Source organism: Eschrichtius robustus, chromosome 13, assembly GCF_028021215.1.
Source record: "Eschrichtius robustus isolate mEscRob2 chromosome 13, mEscRob2.pri, whole genome shotgun sequence".
In the NCBI taxonomy this organism is placed as follows: Eukaryota; Metazoa; Chordata; class Mammalia; order Artiodactyla; family Eschrichtiidae; genus Eschrichtius; species Eschrichtius robustus.
In genome coordinates this window covers 810,478-827,211 of record NC_090836.1, presented here as the reverse complement: position 1 = coordinate 827,211, position 16,734 = coordinate 810,478, and the positions used below count along the sequence as shown (strand labels likewise).

Genomic DNA, 16,734 nt, shown 5'->3' with positions numbered 1-16,734 from the left:
GAGGCGGCTCTGGGGAGAGACAAGGACGGGAAGCCCCTGCTCTGGGCCCTCCTGTGGCGAGTGTGCGCTTGGAGCAGGTGGCAGCCTTGTCCTCCAGTGGCACGTTCGTGTTCCGGATGTGAAGGGTGTGCCTCTTCTCTTCTTCTTCTTGCCTTTGCTCTGTGCCCTCCAGAGGCCAGCAGGACAGGGAACGTTTTGTCCTCTCCGAGGGTCGGATCCTGCCACCATCCGTGTCTCCTCTGGAGCCCCAGAGCCGCACCCCGGCGGGCCTGGACAGCAGCCCCAGCCTTTAGCAGTGCAGGTAAGCAAACTGCTCAGCATGCATAGGTGATAAGGTGTGTTTCAGAAATACAGTCTCTCCCCAGGTTAAATTGGACTTGTAATTTCCCATTACATCGTGGTAAGCACATCTTCTCTTTTCTTGTTGCCAGCCTCCAGCTGGAATTAACCACCACCGAGGCCCCCCCGACGAGAAGCCGGGGTGCGGGGGGCTAGTGCCCCTTGGTGACATGGGATCGCGCCCTGGACCCTCGCTGCTCGGGCAGATGAGCGGCCCCAGCCAGGAGGGGACTATGTATCCCCCAGCTCATTTCCAGCCAGGCTTTATCCCTCCCAGGCACGGTGGGGCTCCGGCCCGACCCCCAGCCTTTCCCGAGAGTTCAGAAATCCCTCCCAGCCACATGTACCGATCCTACAAGTACCTGAGTCGTGTACACTCTACAGTCTGGAATGGGAATCACGGTGCTACAAATGCAGGACCCTTGGGGCCAGATGAGAAGCCCCCCATGGGGCCAGGACCCTCTCACCAGCCTCGCACTCTGGGTCACATGATAGATTCCCGAGTGATGAGAGCACCCCTCCCCGCAAACCAGTGGCCAGAACAATCAGGCTTCCTACCTCACGGAGTTCCTTCTTCGGGGTACATGCGACCACCCTGTAAACCTGGCGGACATCGGTTCCAGCCCCCTCCAGCACCAACGCAAGGTTCTCTCTTTGGAGCACCGGCCCAGGCCCTGCGGGGAATGCAGGGTGGGGACTCCATGCTCGACAGCCCAGAGATGCTCGCCATGCAGCAGCTCTCCTCGCGGGGGTGCCCGCCAGGCGTGCCTTACCGCCCCCGCCAGCCCGTGCCGCCTCCCGTGACTGGCCCTTTCCCCCCAGTGGGCGTGGCGGCCCCCAAGCCTGCCTCAGGGGACCCTGGGCGGACACAGGACAGCAGGGAAACACTGGAGCCTGAGAACGGACGAGGTAATTCCCAGCCTCACCTTCATCTGCCCTTTGGCTCTCTAAGCTGTTAATTAAGGACTCACCTTTTTTTTTTTTTTTTTTAAAAAACATCTTTATTGGAGTATAATTGCTTTACAGTGGTGTGTTAGTTTCTGCTGTATAACAAAGTGAATCAGCTATACATATACATATGTCCCCATATCCCCTCCCTCTTGCGTCTCCCTCCCACCCTCCCTATCCCCCCTCTCTAGGTGGACACAAAGCACCGAGCTGATCTCCCTGTGCTATGCAGCTGCTTCCCACTAGCTAGCTATTTTACATTTGGTAGTATACATAAGTCCATGCCGCTCTCTCACTTCGTCCCAGCTTACCCTTCCCCCTCCCCGTGTCCTCAAGTCCATTCTCTACGTCTGCGTCTTTGTTCCTGTCCTGCCCCTAGGTTCTTCAGAACCTTTTTTTTTTTTTTAAAGATTCCATATATGTGTGTTAGCACACAGTATTTGTTTTTCTCTTTCTGACTTACTTCACTGTGTGTGACAGACTCTAGGTCCATCCACCTTACTACAAATAACTCAATTTCGTTTCTTTTTATGGCTGAGTAACATTCCACTGTATATATGTGCCACATCTTCTTTATCCATTCATCTGTCAGTGGACGCTTAGGTTGCTTCCATGTCCTGGCTATTGTAAATAGTGCTGCAATGAACATTGTGGTACATGACTCTTTTTGAATTATGGTTTTCTCAGGGTATATGCCCAGTAGTGGGATTGCTGGGTCTTATGGTAGTTCTATTTTTAGTTTTTTAAGGAACCTCCATACTCTTCTCCATAGTGGCTGTATCACTTTACATTCCCACCAACAGTGCAGGAGGGTTCCCTTTTCTCCACACCTTCTCCAGCATTTATTGTTTGTAGATTTTTTTGATGCTGGCCATTCTGACCAGTGTGAGGTGATACCTCATTGTAGTTTTGATGTGTATTTCTCAAGTGATTAGTGATGTTGAGCACCTTTCATGTGTTTGTTGGCAATCTGTATATCTTCTTTGGAGAAATGTCTGTTTAGGTCTTCTGCGCATTTTTGGGTTGGGTTGTTTGTTTTTTTGATAGTGAGCTGCATGAGCTGCTTGTATATTTTGGAGATTAATCCTTTGTCCGTTGCTTCATTTGTAAATAGTTTCTCCTATTCTGAGGGTTGTCTTTTCGTCTTGTTTATGGTTTCCGTTGCTGTGCAAAAGTTTTTAAGTTTCATTAGGTCCCATTTGTTTATTTTTGTTTTTATTTCCATTTCTCTAGGAGGTGGGTCAAAAAGGATCTTGCTGTGATTGATGTCATAGAGTGTTCTGCCTATGTTTTCCTCTAAGAGTTTTATAGTGTCTGGCCTTACATTTAGGCCTTTAATCCATTTTGAGTTTATTTCTGTGTGCCGTGTTAGGGAGTGGTCTAATTTCATTCTTTCAAATGTAGCTGTCCAGTTTTCCCAGCACCACTTATTGAAGAGGCTGTCTTTTCTGCATTGTATATTCTTGCCTCCTTTATCAAAGATAAGGTGACCATATGTGCGTGGGTTTATCTCTGGGCTTTCTGTCCTTTTCCATTGACCTATATTTCTGTTTTTGTGCCAGTACCATACTGTCTTGATTACTGTAGCTTTGTAGTATAGTCTGAAGTCAGGAAGCCTGATTCCTCCAGCTCCGTTTTTCTTTCACAAGATTGCTTTGGCTGTTCGGGCTCTTTTGTGCTTCCATACAAATAGTGAAATTTTTTGTTCTAGTTGTGTGAAAAATGCCATTGGTAGTTTGCTAGGGATTGCATTGAATCTGTAGATTGCTTTGGGTAGAATAGTCATTTTCACAATGTTGATTTCTTCCAATCCAAGAACATGGTATATCTCTCTATCTGTTTGTATCATCCATAATTTCTTTCATAAGGTCTTTTGTCTCCTTAGGTAGGTTTATTCCTAGGTATTTTATTCTTTTTGTTGCAGTGATAAATGAAAGTGTTTCCTTAATTTCTCTGTCAGATTTTTCATCATTAGTGTATAGGAATGCAAGAGATTTCTGTGCATTAATTTTGTATCCTGCTACTTTACCAAATTCACTGATGAGCTCTAGTAGTTTTCTGGTAGCATCTGTAGGATTCTCTATGTATAGTATCGTGTCATCTGCAGACAGTGACAGTTTTACTTCTTTTCCAATTTGGGTTCCTTTTATTTCTTTTTCTTCTCTGATTGTTGTGGCTAAAACTTCCAAAACTATGTTGAGTAATAGTGGTGAGAGTGGACAACCTTGTCTTGTTCCTGATCTTAGAGGAAATGGTTTCAGTTTTTCACCGTTGAGAACTATGATGGCTGTGGGTTTGTCATATATGGCCTTTATTATGTTGAGGTAGGTTCCCTCTATGCCTACTTTCTGGAGAGTTTTTATCATAAATGGGTGTTGAATTTTGTCAAAAGCTTTTTCTGCATCTTTTTCTGATCATATCGTTTTTACCCTTCAATTTGTAAATATGGTGTATCCCACTGATTGATTTGCATATATTGAAGAATCCTTGCATTCCTGGGATAAACCCCGCTTGATCATGGTGTATGATGCTTTTAATGTGCTGTTGGATTCTGTTTGCTAGTATTTTGTTGAGGACTTTTGCATCTATGTTCATCAGTGATTCTGGCCTGTAGTTTTCTTTTTTTGTGACATCTTTGTCTGGTTTTGGTATCAGTGTGATGGTGGCCTTGTAAAATGAGTTTGGGAGTGTTCCTCCGTCTGCTATATTTAGGAAGAGTTTGATAAGGATTGGTGTTAGCTCTTCTCTGAATGTTTGATAGAATTCACCTGTGAAGCCATCTGGTCCTGGGCTTTTCTTTGATGGAAGATTTTTTAATCACAGTTTCAATTTCAGTGCTTGTGATTCGTCTGTTTATATTTTCTGTTTCTTCCTGGTTCAGTCTCGGAAGGTTGTGCTTTTCTAAGAATTTGTCCATTCTTCCAGGTTGTCCATTTTATTGGCATATAGGTGCTTGCAGTAATCTCTCATGATCCTTTGTATTTCTGCAGTGTCAGTTGTTACTTCTCCTTTTTCATTTCTAATTCTACTGATTTGAGTCTTCTCCCTTTTTATCTTGATGAGTCTGGCTAATGGTTTATCAAGAACCAGCTTTTATTTGTATTGATCTTTGCTATCGTTTCCTTCATTTCTTTTTCATTTATTTCTGATCTTATTTTTATGATTTCTTTCCTTCTGCTAACTTTGGGGATTTTTTTGTTCTTTTTTCTCTAATTGCTTTAGGTGTAAGGTTAGGTTGTTTATTTGAGATGTTTCTTGTTTCTTGAGGTAGGCTTGTATAGCTATAAACTTCCCTCTTAGAACTGCTGTTGCTGCATCCCATAGGTTTTGGGTCGTCGTGTTTTCATTGTCATTTGTTTCTGGGTATTTTTTGATTTCTTCTTTGATTTCTTCATTGATTTCTTGATTGATTTCTTGGTTATTTAGTAGCATATTGTTTAGCCTCCGTGTGTTTGTGTTTGTATTATTTTACAGTTTTTTTCCTGTAATTGATATGTAATCTCATAGCGTTGTGGTTGGAAAAGATGCTTGATATGATTTCAGTTTTCTTAAACTTACTGAGGCTTGATTTGTGACCCAAGATATGATCTATCCTGGAGAATGTTCCATGAGCACTTGAGAAGAAAGTGTATTCTGTTGTTTTTGGATGGAGTGTCCTATAAATAGCAGTTAAGTCCATCTTGTTTAATGTGTCATATAAAGCTTGTGTTTCGTTATTTGGTGATAGTGGGGTGTTAAAGTCCCCTACTATGATTGTGTTACTGTCAGTTTCCCCTTTTATGGCTGTTAGCATTTGCCTTATGTATTGAGGTGCTCCTATGTTGGGTGCATAAAATTTACAATTGTTATATCTTCTTGGATTGATCCCTTGATCATTATGTAGTGTCCTTCTTTGTCTCTTTTAATAGTCTTCATTTTAAAGAGTATTTTGTCTGATATGAATTGCTACTCCAGCTTTCTTTTGATTTCTATTTGCATGGAATATCTTTTTCCATCCCCTCACTTTCAGTCTGTATGTGTCCCTAGGTCTGAAGTGGATCTCTTGTAGACAGCCTATACACGGGTCTTGTTTTTGTATCCATTCAGCCGGTCTGTGTCTTTTGGTTGGAGCATTTAATCCATTTACATTTAAGGTAATTATTAATATGTATGTTCCTATTACCATTTTCTTAATTGTTTTCAGTTTGTTGTTGTAGGTCTTTTCCTTCTCTTGTGTTTCCTGCCTAGAGGAGTTCCTTTAGCATTTGTTGTAAAGCTGGTTTGGTGGTGCTGAATTCTCTTAGCTTTTACTTGTCTGTAAAGGTTTTAATTTCTCCATCGAATCTGAATGAGATCTTTGCTGGGTATAGTAATTTTGGTTGTGGGTTTTTCCCTTTCATCCCTTTAAATGTGTCCTTCCGCTCCCTTCTGGCTCGCAGAGTTTCTGCTGAAAGATCAGCTGTTAACCTTATGGGGATTCCCTTGTATGTTATTTCTTGCTTTTCCCTTACTGCTTTCAGTATTTTTTTCTTTGTATTTAATTTTTGATAGTTTGATTAATCTGTGTCTTGGTGTGTTTCTCCATGGATTTATCCTGTATGGGACTCTCTGCGCTTCCTGGACTTGATTGACTATTTCCTTTCCCATATTAGGGAAGTTTTCAACTATAATCTCTTCAAATATTTTCTCCATCCCTTTCTTTTTCTCTTCTTCTGGGACCCCTATAATTCGAATGTTGGTGCGTTTAATGTTGTCCCAGAGGTCTCTGAGACTGTCCTCAATTCTTTTCATTCTTTTTTCTTTATTCTGCTCTTTGGTAGTTATTTCCACTATTTTATCTTCCAGGTCACTTATCCATTCTTCTGCCTCAGTTATTCTGCTATTGATTCCTTCTAGAGGATTTTTAATTTCATTTATTGTGTTGTTCATGATTGTTTGCTCTTTAGTTCTTCTAGGTCCTTGTTAAACGTTTCTTGTATTTTCTCCATTCTAGTTCCAAGATTTGGGATCATCTTTACTATCATTACTCTGAATTCTTTTTCAGGTAGACTGCCTATTTCCTCTTCATTTGTTTGGTCTGGTGGGTTTTTACCTTGCTCCTTCATCTGCTGCGTATTTCTCTGTCTTCTCATTTTGCTTAACTTAACTTGTGTTTGGGGGTCTCCTTTTTGCAGGCTGAAGGTTCGTAGTTCCCGTTGTTTTTGGTGTCTTCTCCCAGTGGGTAAGGTTGGTTCAGTGGGTTGTGTAGGCTTCCTGGTGGAGGGGACTGGTGCCTGTGTTCTGGTGGTTGAGGGTGGATCTTGTTTTCTGGTGGGCAGGACCGCGTTCGGTGGTGTGTTTTTGGGTGTCTGTGACCTTATTATGATTTTAGGCAGCCTCTCTGCTAATGGGTGGGGTTGTGTTCCTGTCTTGCTAGTTGTTTGGCGTAGGGTGTCCAGCACTGGAGCTTGCCGGTCGTTGAGTGGAGCTGGGTCTTAGCGTTGAGATGGAGATCTCTGGGAGCGCTCTCGCCGGTGGATACTACTTGGGGTCAGGAGGTCTGGTGGTCCAGTGTCCTGAACCTGGCTCTCCCACCTCAGAGGCTCAGGCCCGACAGCTGGCTGGAGCACCAAGACCCTGTCAGCCACACGGCTTTTGGGAAGTCTTACGTCTTCTGCCAGCATTCAGTAGTTATTCTGCCCAAGTTGTTCCACATGTAGATGTATTTTTTGATATATTTGTGGAGAGGAAGGTGAGCTCCATGTCTTACTCCTCTGCCATCTTGAAGGTCCTCTCTCTTTACACCTCCTGTTGCTAGAGAGGATCCACATTTCATCTGGAAAGGACATAAATCTGGCAATCTCACTTCACGCCTAGCCCATCCACCTTTTTTCCCTTTGTGCTTATTAGTCTGTTTCACTTGCTCACAGCGGGCCCCATGCAGCGGCCTTGCCCCCGGCCCTTCAGACCAGAGTTCCTCGTGAAATGGCTGAGCCAACATTTCAGCTCTGGACGTGCGCTGAGGCTCCTCACGGGACACTCAACTCAAGATGACTCACCTTTTAACACAGACTGTTGTACAAAATGTGGACCGGCCTCCAGCCTCTTTGTCTTCAGATACGCTGGGTTGAGCCAGTCATGGTCCAGGATTTCTGTGATGATCATCGCCGCACAGGTGCAGTGCTTACTGTACCAGGCACTCTTTTTGAGACTTTTACCCGTACTGACCCTCTGAATTCTCAGTGCAAGCCTTTGAGGGAGCTTTTATTATCATCCTCGTTTTTATAGATAGAAATTCCAAGGCACAAAGATGGTTATTTGCCTTCATCTAGTTCTGGGGACAGGGGTGTTTGGGTGGGCCCTGGGACTTGAACCAGACGCACCGGGTCCAGCGTTCGTGTCCTCAACCCCTGCATTATCCAGCCCCACTTAAAAATTGCTGTCCTGAAAGTTACCCATGGGAAATACATTTCCAGTGTTTTACTTAAGGTCCAGTTCTCTCCATTCTTCTCTCCTCGGGTGCATATCTGTGTCTGCTGAGAATGAAGAGTAGTTAGTGAGACCAGCAAATCTTGAAGGGGTTTCTCAAAAATGCCATTTAAGAGAGTAAACCTAAAACTGCAGGAGAAAGGTGACAGGACTCCTTTGTGTGATTAATGCTTGTTTCTGGGATAGACATCTAGCCTGTGTTGCATGTGAGAGAGTGGGGGACACCTGGACTTCTGCAAAATATGATGACGATTCCATGTAAAGTTGGGGGTGGACCTAGAACTCAAACTTCCATTTAGTGTTTCTTTGGAGGAAAGGCCCGTTCCGTGAATACCAGCTTTAGCAAAATTTTACAGTAATGATTTCAGATGTGTCTGGAATTCAGAGCTTTGGAGGAGAAGTCCCAGGACCAAACCTTGGAGCAGTCTGTCTGTTAGTTGCCATGGATTTTTGTTTGTTTTGTTTGCATTTTATTACCTTAATGGAGTATAGTTGATTTGCAGTGTTGTATTAATTTCTGCTGTACAGCAGTGATTCAGTTATACATATAAATACATTCTTTCCCATGATGGTTTATCACAGGATATAGAATATAGTTCTCTGTGCTATACAGTAGGACCTTGTTGTTCATCTATCCTATATATAATAATTTGCGTCTGCTAATCCCAAACTCCCAATCCATCCCTCCGCCACTTCCCCTCCCGCTTGGCAGCCACATCTGTTCTCTATGTCTGTGACTCTGTTTCGTAGATAAGGTTATTTGTGTCGTATTTTAGGTTCCACATACAAGTGATATCATATGGTATTTGTCTTTCTCTGACTTCACTTAGTGTGACAATCTCTAGGTCCTTCCATGTTGCTGTAAATGGCATTATTTCATTCTTTTTTTATGGCTGAGTAGTATTCCATTGTGTATATGTACCACATCTTCTTTAGCCGTTCATCTGTCGATGGACATTTAGGTTGCTTCCATGTCTTGGCTATTGTAAATAGTGCTGCAGTGAACATTGGGGTGCATGTGTCTTTTCGAATTATGGTTTTCTCCAGATATATGCTCAGGAGTGGGATTGCAGGATCATACGTTAACTCTATTTTTAGTTTTTTAAGGAACCTTCATACCGTTCTCCATAGTGGCTGCATCAATTTACATTCCCACCAACAGTGTAGGAGGGTTCTCTTTTCCCCACATCCTGTCCAACATTTATTATTGGTAGACCTCTTTAATGATGGCCATTCAGACCAGTGTGAGGTGACACCTCATTGTAGTTTGGATTTGCATTTCTCTAATAATTAGTGATGATGAACATCTTTTCACGTGCCTGTTGACCATCTGTATGTCTTCACTGGAGAAATGTCTGTTTTATGTCTTGTGCCCATTTTTTGATTGGTTTGTTTTTATGTTGAGTTGTATGAGCTGTTTGTATATTTGGAAATTGAGCCCTTGTTGGTCGCATAATTTGCAGATATTTTCTCCCAATCCATAGGTTGTCTTTTCGTTTTGTTTATGGTTTCCTTTGCTGTACAAAAGTTTGTACGTTTCATTAGGTCCCACTTGTTTATTGTTTATTTTTGTGTATGGCGTGAGGTGTTGCCATGTTTTATGTTGACTGAATGATGAAAAGTGCACATTTTCATTATCATTGTATAGCTTGTACCTTTGATCTTAAAGCCAGCGTTAGTTCATCAGGAGCCTGCGATCCTAGTTGATCTTAAAAGTCATGAATCCTTGATCTTGTCCTTAAGCTCTCACCAGAATCGTATTGTGACCGCCTCTGGGCAACAACTCTGCCCTACCTCAGAGATCATAATGATAAGACGTGTTTATGGCTAAACACAATAGCAAGGGAAAGAATTCTGAGTTTGTAATTAAGCATTTGAGTCTAGTAATTTAGTTTGATTGTTTATTAAATTTCTGTAATACACGCTGAAGATGCCTTTTGAGTGTTAGTTACACTGTCGGCATCCTGTTTTCAAGATGTCCAGACAAGACGTGTATTTTCATTCATTCAGCAAATACTGATTGAGCCCCGTTTTGTGCGAATGACTGAGTGTGTGGTGGGGAACAGAACCTAGTCCCTGCTCCCTTGCGGCGGGTGTCCTGACGGCAGAGGTCGGGTTCCAGCCTTCCTGGTGTTCTCGTGCTGGGTCCCTCCTTCTCACTGTCAGGGCACAGCCTCCCAACCAGGCCTGCAATTCCAGCGCCAGCGCACCCTCCGTCCTGTTTGACACACATGTCCTTGGAGTCGGGCACACGGATTGCACCCCCTTGCTAGTGCGGAAGGGATTGCGAGGCCTCTGGCAGACCTTGCGGGAGCTGCAGAGCCTTAGCCCTGGTCTGGGTTGGGGGGGAATCAGGGCGTCGCCACCGGGGCCCCGCGCCCACGTTGTCTGACCGCCCGTCGTGTGCTGGGGTTTCAGCTCCCGAAGTGCAACTTTGTCTCCGTTTTTCTTGCAGCAGATCCCTTGCCTGGGCTCGAGGAGAAACCAGCCAGTGTTGGTGCTTTGGAGGGGGCGTTCCTCAAGCAGCTACCTCACCCCGCGCCCCTGCTGCCGGCCGGCTGTGCCAGGCGGAGCTCGCCCCAGGGAAGGGATGCCGAGGGCCCAGAGCTCGGGCACGAGTCCTCGGAGCCTGGAGACAGCTGCCCAGTGAACGCGGGCAGGGGCGCCTGGCTCTCGGGGAGCGGCTTCGCAGGCCCAGCCGCCCAGGGGTGCGCCCTAGCAGACCCGGGGGCGCTGCCTGAGAACGGACTGAGGGTGGAAGCCTCCCCGTGTGGGCCTGAGGGCAAGGGCAGAGCGCCACCGGAGGCCGTGCCACCCGCCGAGCCCGCGTGCTCCGCCCTGTACGCGCCTGGCCTGGAGTACCCCAGCTCCGCCGCACGGTACCATGTCGGCCCAGGCCTGCAGGCTGTGGGCCCCGTGATGGGGGGCAAGCCCTCAGCCCCGCACCCTCAGCCTTTTCCCCCTCGGGCGTTTCCGTCCCACGACCCTCATTCTGGAGTCTTCCCCCGGTACCCGCCCTCACCAGGGAATGAGGTACCCCTACCAGCCGCCACCTCAGCCTTCCTACCATCACTACCCGCGGACTCCTTATTACTCGTGTCCACAGGGCTTTTCAGACTGGCCGAGACACCTCCCTGCCCCGGGAAGCCCGAGCGGGCCCCCGCCGGCTCAGCCTGCCCCTGCCAGGCCCCTCTTCCTCGATAAGAGCGCTGGGGCCGGGCTGCAGGGCTGCGAGGCGCTGAGCGCTGCCTTAACTTCCCCCGCGCGGGTGGACGCCGTGGTCGCCAAGACAGCCGATGGGCAGAATCCTGGCCCAGAGGAGAAGCAGGATGAGTCTATGGAGAGGCCAGAGAGTCCCAAAGAATTTTTAGATCTGGACAACCACAATGCAGCTACCAAGCGGCAGAGTTCACTGTCAGCCAGCGAGTATCTCTACGGAACGGCCCCTGCACCGCTGAGCTCCGGGGTGGGCTTCGGTTCTTCTGTTTTCCCCCCGCATGGAGTGGTGCTGCACGCGGGGCCTCCTTACCAGCCGCAGCGGCCGGCCGGGCATTTCCAGCCCAGGGCTTACTCCTCCCCCACGGCTGCTCACCCGCCTCACCGCCCAGTGGTGGCCCAGCCCAATGGCCTGTCCCCCGAGTGCCCCCTCTACCGCTACCCAGAAGAGGGCCTGGGCCACTTCCAGGCTGTGATGATGGAGCAGATGGGCCCTGGAAGTGGGGTGAGGGTGCCTTTCCAGGAGATGCACAGACCATCCGGGTAAGGCTGCACAGAGTGCTTTTTTCCTGGGGAAAAAAAGAGTAGCTGGTAGTTTTACAAAGAAAAACGGCCTTGGGAATGAAGGTGGTGTGCGTGGTCTGGGCGCAGGAAGAGCGTGTGGGTCATTGGTGCTGGGGACTTGGAAGGTGCCAGCTTTGGAGTCCAGTTTTGTCTGTGGTGGTTTTTTCCCTCGTGAAAGTGAATTGGCATTTAAGTGACCGTTTGGTTAGATTTTGGACACCTGGTGGCCAGCGTTTGGGAGCTGTAGGCAGAGGCTCTCACCTGGGTGAAGGGGTCTCAGACCTGGGGTGGGCGGTCACAGGTGGTGTCCCAGGCTCACTCCTTGCCTCTCATTTCTTCCTCTAACACTGAATGAAAAAACTAGGTTTATCCAGAACTAGGGCAGGTCACATTACTGTCCCCATGAGAATTCTAATAGACCCACCCAGGTAATCTGTCATCCAGGAAGTTTTCAAGTCAGAAGTCTCGGAGCCTCATCATAAAACCAGCATCACCCACCTTAAGAACCCGAATGCCCCTCCCAGGGCCAGCCTCAGAAGACCTCGCTGCATTTGCTTTATACCTCTCTGAATACCTGCTATGTTTCATGTCTTGTCTTTGTCTTCGTCCTCCTGGGGCACAGCCCCAGGCCATTACCCCAGCAAAGGAAGTAACGTCAGCTGGTCTGATGGGAGGCCTTATTTGATTTCTTCAGTTGTCCGCAGAGTGTCCTTGTAGCTCTGTTTCTTTTTGATTTTTTTCCCCATTCAGGATCCATTCGAGGTTCATGGATCTACGAGGTTCATGGATCTACGTTTGGTTGCTGTGCCTGCGTAGTCTCTTAATTTACAACTTTGGCTTTGCTTTCTTTGTTTTTCAAAGACCGGAGGCCAGTTCTGCTGTCAGAGTGCCCCAGACCCTGGATTCTTCTCACTGTTTCCTCATGTTCAGAGTCACATTGAACACCGTTGTCAGGAGTCCTGCACAGGTGGTGTCAGGCGTCTCTCACCCGCCACACCTGGCAGCACCTGTGTCAGTGTCCAGTGTTGATCCCCTGGGTAGTCAAGGCAGGGTCTGCGTGAGACTTTCACAATTAAAGGTTTTTTCCTTTGCACCGAGTCTGTCTTCGCTCATTCTTAACCGTTCCTTACTTACGTCTCTAGACTGCAGATGCACCCGGCCCAGTCCCGGCCCTCGTTCCCAAAGACACCGGCACCAGCAGCTCCGCAGGAGGGGCTGCCACCACATAAGCCCCCAACACTTCCTCTCGATCAGGTCAGAATGATGAAATACCAGAGCTCTTCTTATTCTTCCAGGCGGCAGGAAGTAAGGACTTGTGTTTGTTGCTGTCGATGCAGGGACTGTCCCCGGAAAGGGCTTTGTGTCCTGCGGGCGGCCGGGGAGGGCCCGGCCCAAGCACTCCAGCTGACGGGGCCTCGGAAGCAGCTTCCCTCCCGTACTGGCGAGTCCCTTTTTCCTGTTCTTATGGCACCAGCTGTTTGGGGATTATTTAAACTCCCTTTTCCCAAACTGGCCGCCAGCATTTCTTGGATACGATCCCTTGTCTGTTTTACCCTCCCCACCTACTTCATCTGGGAGAGGCTGGTCCACGGTGCTGGGCGCCCGTGCCCGGAGTTGCCCGTGCCGGCTCTCTCTCCCCTGCCCCGACCCGGCCTCCCTGGAGGCAGGAGTCCTCGGCCGCTACAGGGCTGAGCTGTGAGTCGGGCAGTCCAGGATTCAGAGCCCGCACTCCGGCAGAACTGGCTGACGAAGCCAAATTAGGCTGTTTCCCTAGATGGAGAGGAATGCATGTGCATGCAGTTCCTCGGCTTAATTGTTTTCAACAATTAACACATGTTAATTTTGTTTAAATTGTCTTTATTTTGCTTCCCTCAGAGCTAGTCCAAGGAGGAAACAAGCCCCAGGGAAACAGAAAGCTGCATATGACAAGGGTGGAGAACAACGGGGAGGAGGGGGGGCACGGCCCCGCCCACCTCTCCCATCATTGGCATCACTTCGTGCGTCCCAGAGCCTGGACGCCCCTCCTCACCGACGCACCTGCTCGCGAGGTCGTGGGCGAGAGTGGAGACCAGATGGGCTGGACTCTGGTGGCTTTTCCAGACCCTGAGACTCTTGTTCAGGGAAGAGCATCCTGACCTGGGGGGGGGCGGTGCTGGTGGGCTGTCATGGCAGCTGCACTCAGGTATACGTTTGGGGAAGGGACTACTCGTGTTGGATGTGTTTGGAGCTGGGTCCAGTTTACAGAGTTTTCATGTTGCCTTTAAGATGATTTCTGTCTTTGGTGGTGAATGTATTGTACATAAAGCCTGCAGGGCGGGTGGTGGGGATGGAGTCTGGCCGGTGGGCCCGCAGCCCTGCTGACCCTCCTCTGTTTACAGCCCTGACCCACTCACATTTGGGAGCTGGGGGAGAGGCAGGCAAGGCCGCCGTGTTTCCGCTAACGGGCTCTTCCCTGTCAGCCTGAGGGGCAGCTCCCTCGCCTGGTGCCCAGGTCCTGGTCCAAGACAGCAGTGCCCCTCCTGGTTGGCTAGCTGCCCCGCCAGATAGTTGTAAACCAATATCAGGAGCATTTGCTCGTTAGAAGGTGAGGTGACACGTCCCCATCACAGACCTGCCGGGACTGTGGTCTAGAAGACGTCACAAGCTTCCTGGCACGAATCACAGTTTGTGGCAGTGACTACTCAGGTTTGTATATGTTTAGTATCAATAAAGAAGCTGCACAGTTTTTAATAGGATAATGTATTCTATAGATTTACAGCTTGAATTTAGCAATATTTCAGTATATATAGTTTTTATTCATTTTATGTGAATCATAGTAAAATAAGTCATGGTGATTTAAAATAGCTATCAAGAACAAGTTCTTGAAATCACTTGTCTGTCTGTGATAGGAAACAGTTTTACAGTATTAAGTTACTTTATTACAGTTTTAGAAGCCAACGACACTGGATTCTCCCTGTTTAGCATTCTTTGATTTTAGCTGAGATGCCACCAAAGTTAGGACTCATACGTTTTAAACTTTCGAACATCCCACAAAGGAAAAAAGAAAAAAAAAAAAACAACTAAGGAAGATGCCCTCAAGTTACAGGTTTCTGTAAAGAATAGTGTATTTTTAAGCATGCCTTTGGGATAGTAGAAAAGCTTCCATAAAACATTGGTTGGTTGATTTGCACTTGTTTCTTATAAATTCAACTGTGTGAGGGGCCAAGAGAACCTTGCCTCCAGTCCTGGTGTCCTTGATGAAGCTGGAATAAACCTGCGCTTTCAGTAGGAAAAGAAACAAGTTGGAAACATCCGTGTTGTCCCCGTGGAACGCAGGCACCAGATCCGAACGCGTGGATGCTGACCTGCGGGGCGCATGAGGCTTGGGCAGGTTGAGCGCTGGGAACGCGGACGCCTCCCAGACACGCTGCACAGAAACACGAATTTTTCCCTACTAGACTAAAATTTGGCGTGCTTTTAAATGGAGTGAGTTTGGGGGCTGTGTTCTCATTGGATCCTGGTTCTTGTTAGAACCCTGTCACTGGCGTGATGGGGTTCAGGGTGGGGAGGTCAGCGTCGCCCCTCGGGAAGGATGGGGTAGGGTTGCGGGCAGGTCCAGGTTGGCCCCCAAGCTGTGAAGGACCGTGCCCAGGACACGCTGCTTCCCCGCGTGTCTGTGCGCCAGCCGGGAGGGGAGACTGCAGCTTTGTACAGCTGGTCTGGGCCCAGAGCCTTCTCCCCGCCGGCCTTGAAGCTGCTTCGGGTGCGAGGCTGTGGGCACCCCTGCCTTGAGCCGAACCAGCCCCGGGGCAGGGCCGGGAGGGACCACGGCGATTCTGCCCTCTCCTTCCGCCTGGGGGCCTCGGAGCCTCGGGTCGCTCTGCTCCCCCCGCCGCAGCCGCTCCCCCACCCCCCACCGCCCGAGGAGCTGTGGACAGGACAGGAGCCTCCCTTCTGGGTGAGTGGGACGCTGAGCAGGTGCGGAGGGAGTGGAGCCCCCCCTGTGGTGCCTGTGGTGAGCCTGCTGCGTCCCTTGGCCGGTAGGGCCGTCCCTGGCGGGGCCCCTGCGCTCCTCCCAGCTGGAACGTGGCCTGGGAGGAGGTCCCAGAGGGCCCTTCCCCTGGGACCACTGCCACCTGTCAGGGGCCGGGAGGACTTCGCGTCCACCGCTGACCTTGGTTAGAAACTGTCTCCCCAGGACCCAGGGAAATAAAAGATCCAGAGAGAAAAGTAGAGCCTTTTGGAAGGTTTCTGGCCTGGGGTTTTTCCCCCTCAGAGTCTGTCCATTTAAAATTAGCTCTCGGCTAAAGTTTATTACGGTAAAAACATATGAAGACTGCGTAAGGACAGACACGCAGGATCCTGTTCATAACACTTTTCTCATCCCACCTTTTAAAAGTGAAACTAAAGCTGCTGCGTCCTCTCCCTTGCAGGGGGTAGGGGTTGGGGACGTACTGGCCTCTTGTCAGCAGGACGCCCTACCTGGGGCCCCGGGTGCCTCTGAACAGGAAAACTTTCATGTTGCTTGAAAGCCTTCGGCCCTCAGCCAGCCTGGCCCGCAGAGCCTGGCAGCGTTCTCGTGACTGGGCGTCCAGGTCTCCGTCGCGTGGGTTATCTGCTGGGTCATCACTTGTCTTAGTTCCTGCCGGGTCCGGGAGTGGGTTGTGTGCTGTCCAGGACAGCCGGCATCACCTGGGCTGAGCTTTTTTCTCACTTTTTAAAGGACGTTCCAATCTACAGCTACACACTGCTCTCAAGTCCTGGTTTGAGATTTCCTGTGAAACCCTAACCCAGTAGCCCCGAGGCAGGGACCGTCACAGAACGGCGGCATCCAGGGCGCTCAGAGTCCAGCTGAAGGACTGGGGTGCCCACCCCAGAAATCGGGTCGTGTGGGAGTTGGGGCCGTCGGGCCGCGGCTGCTGGGGTGTGGGGTCCCCAGCCAGGGGCTGAGCCCATGACTGGACTCTCCCGGGACGCGGGCCTTCCCTGCCCTGCGTCCTCTCGTGTGAGGCTGGCTGCTCCTCGTTCCCACCGTGCTTCACAGGCCCTTGCCCAGCAGTCCGTCAGCGGGCTGCCTGCCCACTGGTCTCTCCCTCGTTCTGCCCTGGGGGCCGATGTAGAAATGCCTCAAACCAGCTGACTGTCCTGTGGATTTGAAAAGGGTAGGTGGGTCCGGGAGTGAGTTACTGAACGCTGACCGCCTCCCCAGGTGGGGCCCGTGCCCGGCTCCCCTGCTGCAGA

At 49.1% G+C, this 16,734-nt stretch overlaps 1 protein-coding gene across 1 annotated transcript in view; it reads left to right on the top strand.

The window, feature by feature from the left end:
• Positions 1-13,655, top strand: part of CECR2 (CECR2 histone acetyl-lysine reader) — a 151,462-nt gene extending 137,807 nt beyond the window's left edge. Inside the window, 6 exon segments of the mRNA XM_068560773.1 lie at positions 173-301; positions 432-1,248; positions 10,190-10,746; positions 10,748-11,493; positions 12,657-12,768; positions 13,390-13,655. Coding sequence (XP_068416874.1) covers positions 173-301; positions 432-1,248; positions 10,190-10,746; positions 10,748-11,493; positions 12,657-12,768; positions 13,390-13,395 — 2,367 coding nt within the window. The 3' untranslated portion in view covers positions 13,396-13,655.
• Positions 13,656-16,734: the final 3,079 nt, after the last annotated feature.